We start from the raw sequence: 5,074 nt of genomic DNA, 5'->3' as shown, positions 1-5,074 counted from the left end.
AAGGCATTGGCCTCCGATCTGTGCCCGTACGGGATCCTATTCCCCACTCGCCTCCCGGCCGCTGCCTCCGCACGGCATCCGCGCCTCCCAGCCCGCCGTAATTTTTTTTGCTTCATTCATGACTTGTATGTTTGAGTGAGACATCTCATTTGTATGGATAAAATAAATTTTATCGTGTGATGAATGCTTGATTTGTAAAGATGATTTGTTTTTGTCATTTATGAGTGGGAGGTGGCCACACAACAAGTCGGCCACACCAAATCCATCTGCAAAGGAGCCAAATAATTAGAAAATTATATTTACTGTTAATCTAACTTTTGCATCCAAACATCTCTTCGGCTAAAGTTAGTTGAGGGTTAGTCATGAGCTACAAAATAACTCTAACCTCTAACTTGGTTAGAGTATCCAAACATGGCCATAGCAAGGTAGTAAATAAAATAATATGAATTAAATAACGTTTGAGAGTGGCGAAAAACTAGGTGATCCATGAACATACTAAATAAACCAAAACCTTTAGCTAACATTAGTTCAGTGCTAATAATATCATAATGGAAGCAACTACGGTTGCTGTATGGCCATTCGAGCTGCTACTTGCTTCATGATAAGGTCCAGCATAACAGCCGGGCAGTTGGCCTTTATCTTCTCAAACCCTTTCGTCTCCAAGACGGCCTTGAGATTCCCCGGACGCGCCATGAATTCCAGGCACGCAGCCTTGAGAGCACGGCAACCGTGCTGCTCCGCCACCGCCAGGGTGCTCGCCGCCGTGTCCACGTCGATGCGCCTGCACAGCGTCTCCTCGCAAATGAGCTTGAGCCTCTCGAGCTCGTACCTGTGCGCCGCCGCGAGTAGGCCCTGGGACATGGCCACGGTCTCTTCCTCCTGGTCCATCTCCGGCAGCACGTCGGTGTACATGAAGTGAAGCATCGCCTTGAACACCCGGGGATCCATGCCTTCCACCACCACGCGACGACGGGCGGCGCCACCGCCGCTACTAGGTGCTTTCTCCTTGGCCGCGGCGAGCAGCTCGGCCTCGAACACCGGTGACCGCGCCGCGAGAAGCCAGCCGTGGGCGTCCAAGGCCTCCCCGGCGACGTCGACCTTGACGTCCGCTCCTTGCTTCTTCCCCAGCAGATCGCCGAGGTGCTCGTGCAGGTTCGACGGCGGCACGGCCACGGTCACCTGCTGCTGCACCGGAGCCACAGCGCCGTCGCCATCGTTGTCGTCGGCGGTCCAGTAATCTTGGAAGACGGTGATGTCGCAGCGGACGGTGAAGCGGTCGTCCTTGAGGCATCCCGACCTCTCGAGATCTTTCCACCTGATGAAGTCGTTGAACCCCATGCGCCTGGACTCGGCGCTGAAGACGCGCGCCGCCATGGCGCGGCTGTACTGGGGCACGGGGTTCCCCGCCAGATCGAGCAAGGTGAACCTGAAGTCGACGGGGTCGGTGGTTCGGTAGTAGCCGCCGCCGCCGCCGGCGGCGCTGTCGAGCTCGAGGTAGATGGACATGTAGCCCCGCCTCAAGAAGCACTCGCGCGCGCCCTTGGGGTAGAACCTGATCCGCCAGACGTGGCCCGCCGCCATGAACGACTCCGACGTCGAGAACCAGGTGTTGGGGATCATCTTGAACGTCGTGCACCCGTCGATGGTGAGGCTGTGGCAGTCCATCACCTCGCGCCTGCCGATGGTGGACGCCGACCGCGTGCACCGGCGGGCGGCGGCGGACAGCAATGGCGTGGCCACCGCCATGGCTGCCTTGCAGATTGATCGAGGAGACCTGGACGACGTATATGGTATGGGTGTGAATGTTTGTTGCATATATATGCAAATGCCACGTCGTGGTTTCCGATATATTTCGCAGATGGGAATCAGAATATTCCCAACCTCTTTTTTTCATCAGTACACAAATACAAATCTAAACAAAGCGTAACATATACATATCTGCACAAAATCCATACAAATCATTTGTTCAAACAGATCGATACTCCTCTTTGCTGCTTTTTTGCCGTATATACAAGTACTATGTCAATCAAGTCACAATTGTTTATGAAGAGTGTTGTGGATTCATGAATCTTGGTACACATAACTAGAATAATTTACCAAATTATATATCGATCGCTTCGTCATCATCAGAATAATAAAGCACGACTAGGTGAAGGTTAGGTATTTTTTCCATTCTTATCCAATCGTCGTTGTATTGCTAATTGGTTAGTGTTCTTTGCTCATATATATAGGCAAATATCTTTATCCTTTTTATAGACACTATTGATTTTTAATGTTACTTTTATTGATATATACATTAAAAAGTAATAAGGAATAGAATTTCATAGAGTCTTTCTAGCATTAATTGTGCAATGGTGTTTTTCATAAACACGTGCGTGCCGCACGTGCATAGTTGCTAGTCTGAACAAAGCGTAACATACATATCTGCACAAAATCCATACAAATCATTTGTTCAAACAGATCGATACTCCTCTTTGCTGTTTTTTTGCCGTATATATAACCGAACATATATAGAGCGGCCAGGGGCGTCCTCCTCTCCTTGATCTCTCCCAGATCGATCTATACTATCTAGCTAGCTGCTTGCTTTGCATGCCATGGCGACGACAGCCGCCGCTTTGCTGTCCGCCGCCGGGCGCCGCCTCTGGCGCTCCTCCGCCTCCAGCATCATATGCCGCGAAGTGAGCGGGCGCCACAGGCTGACCATCGACGGTTGCGCGCCGTCGACGAAGCTCCCTCGGGACTGGTCGGCGACGTCCAAGGCCTTCGAGGCGGCGGGGTACACGTGGCAGATCACCTACGCGCCCTACGGCTACGGCAACAGCTGGAGGGACAAGTACATCTCCCTCCAGCTCGTCTACGGCGGCCACCAGCGGACGGACCCGCTCCACTTCAGCTTCAGCCTGCTGGACCCGGCCGGCGACCCCGTGCCGGCGTACACCCGCTCGGCGGAGCTGTGCTGGTTCGACGGCGAGTCGGTGCGCAAGCACGGGTTCCTGGACTTCATCCGGTGGGAGGACCTGCAGCACTCCGGGTGCCTCAGGGACGACCGCTTCGTCGTCCAGTGCGACATCACCGTCGTCAAGGACTGGGCCGTGAGCGCCGCCGCCGAGGACGTCGCTGCCGCCGTGGCCGCGGCTCGGGCGCGTGTCGCCGTGCCACCGTCCGACCTGCACGAGCACCTCGGCAGCCTCCTGTCGAAGAAACACGGGGCGGACGTGGCGATAACCGTGGGCGGCGGCGGGGAGGCGACGACGTACGACGCGCACGCGTGGCTGCTGGCGGCGCGGTCGCCGGTATTGGAGGCGGAGCTGCTCGCCACGTCGTCTAAGGACAAATCCCTCGGCAGCGGCAGTGTCCGGCGTCGTCGCATGGAGATTCACGGCGTAGAGCCCAAGGTGTTCGAGGCGATGCTGCACTTCCTGTACACCGACGCGCTGCCGGAGATGGCGGAACGCGACGTCGTCGCCATGGCCCAGAGCTTGCTCGCCGCGGCGCATCGGTACGAGCTCGAGAGGCTGAAGCTCATGTGCGCGGAGATGCTGTGCAAGCGCATCGACGTCAACACCGTGGCCGGCACCTTGGTGGTCGCCGAGCACCATGGTTGCCGTGCGCTCAAGGACGCGTGCTTGGAGTTCATGGCTGTTCCGGGGAATCTGAAGCAAGTCATGGACACCCAAGGCTACGAGAAGATGAAAGCCAACTGTCCCGCTGTGTTGCTGGAGTTTGCTATGAAAAGGATGCAAGTGTGACCATTCATCATCATAAAATAATATTTATCATTTATTATTAGGACTATTTCTGAACATCGATTCAATTTTTTTAGAAGAATATTTTATATTTTTCGCATAAAAGTGCAACAATTAATAAGAGACTATAGTGGAATCTATCGTCATTTTTTATTGAACAATCTGTTTGGATTATAAGCTATCAGTCAGTATTGTGATATTGGTTTTATGTTCAGGGACAGCTGGTTTAATTTTTAGGGACAACTATTGGTCAATATTGTGATATTGGTTTAATTTTCAGGCACGGCTGGTTTAATTTCCAGGAACGCTAGCTAGCTTTTCTGTACATGATCTTTAAAAAAAATCCTGTCGGATTGACTACTCATCAGACCCAGCTAAATCGCTCCCAAACCGTTCGCAGACTGCTAGAAAAATTACAACCAATAGTAGCTAAGCTATGTGGAGTACTTTGTTACAATCTGATTACAAACTCGAATATTACACATATGCTAAATTCAGAGTTCACAAGAAATTTGAGCTCCATGATCAAGGCTGCGAGCATGCACACGCGGCACGCCTGGGAATGGGTCGCAATCCGGCCCTAACCCTAATCCAATCCTAAGAGATTAAGGAGTAGACCCAGCCCTACTCCGATCCGATCAAAACTAACTTGCTTCAGTCCAATCCGATCCGTACTTTAAAGCCTCATAATCCTAATCCACCCCGATCCTTTTTGAACCCACAGGCCAATCCTACACTAGAATCCAAGGGCCTTCACAATAAACCAGCACTGCCACGAGCTAATTGGATTAGTAAATACACGGGCTCATGCACTGCATGCAGCGAAGCCTGGAGGATGAGGATGAGGAGAAGGCTGCTTCTTCCTGGTCGGGACGACGCAGGCGTGGAGACCTCGGTGGGCTTGGCAGTGGAGGTACGCTGCGTGCCGGAGGATGAATCCTGGCAATGGATGCGAGGAATTGCTGCTGCCGTCGCCCTAAACCTGCGTCGCCGCCATCGACTCCTCAACCCACGCCGCCGTTTCTTAGCTTCGAGGACCCACCCAGCTACCCCACTCCTTGAGTCCTCGATGAACTCTGCGAGGAAGATGCAAACAGCAGAGTCAGTTTCCAGTTGCCGACTCTTTACGATCCTTCCACCAACTCAGACCATTTGTACAGCCCAGCCCTTTTACAGGCCAATCCAATCCAACTCGACCCTCTTGTATACATGGCCCATTAACGATCCTTAGAAGTAGGCTTGTGAGTTAGGGGGGGCCCTTTCGGCCATTGGGCTTACACGATACATTCCCAGGCGTATGCACACCCCAGCTCGCCAACGCCACCCTC

General features: G+C 53.0%; 2 protein-coding genes across 2 annotated transcripts; one reads left to right on the top strand and one right to left on the bottom strand.

The window, feature by feature from the left end:
* Positions 559 to 1,746, bottom strand: LOC8068835 (BTB/POZ and MATH domain-containing protein 1). The gene has a single exon (XM_002442275.1). The coding sequence runs from the start codon at positions 1,744 to 1,746 to the stop codon at positions 559 to 561; it is 1,188 nt and encodes a 395-aa protein (XP_002442320.1).
* Positions 2,595 to 3,749, top strand: LOC8066364 (BTB/POZ and MATH domain-containing protein 3). Its single transcript, XM_002443309.2, has one exon. It carries the CDS (start codon positions 2,595 to 2,597, stop codon positions 3,747 to 3,749), a length of 1,155 nt encoding a protein of 384 aa, XP_002443354.2.

Source organism: Sorghum bicolor, chromosome 8 (assembly GCF_000003195.3).
Source record: "Sorghum bicolor cultivar BTx623 chromosome 8, Sorghum_bicolor_NCBIv3, whole genome shotgun sequence".
NCBI classification, from domain to species: domain Eukaryota; kingdom Viridiplantae; phylum Streptophyta; class Magnoliopsida; order Poales; family Poaceae; genus Sorghum; species Sorghum bicolor.
The sequence above is the reverse complement of the archived record's forward strand: the minus strand, read 5'-3'. Positions and strand labels throughout refer to the sequence as shown.

Coding starts and splice junctions, on each gene's coding strand:
- LOC8068835 (XM_002442275.1), bottom strand. CDS start 1,746: ATGGCGGTGGCCACGCCATTGCTGTCCGCCGCCGCCCGCCGGTGCACG.
- LOC8066364 (XM_002443309.2), top strand. CDS start 2,595: ATGGCGACGACAGCCGCCGCTTTGCTGTCCGCCGCCGGGCGCCGCCTC.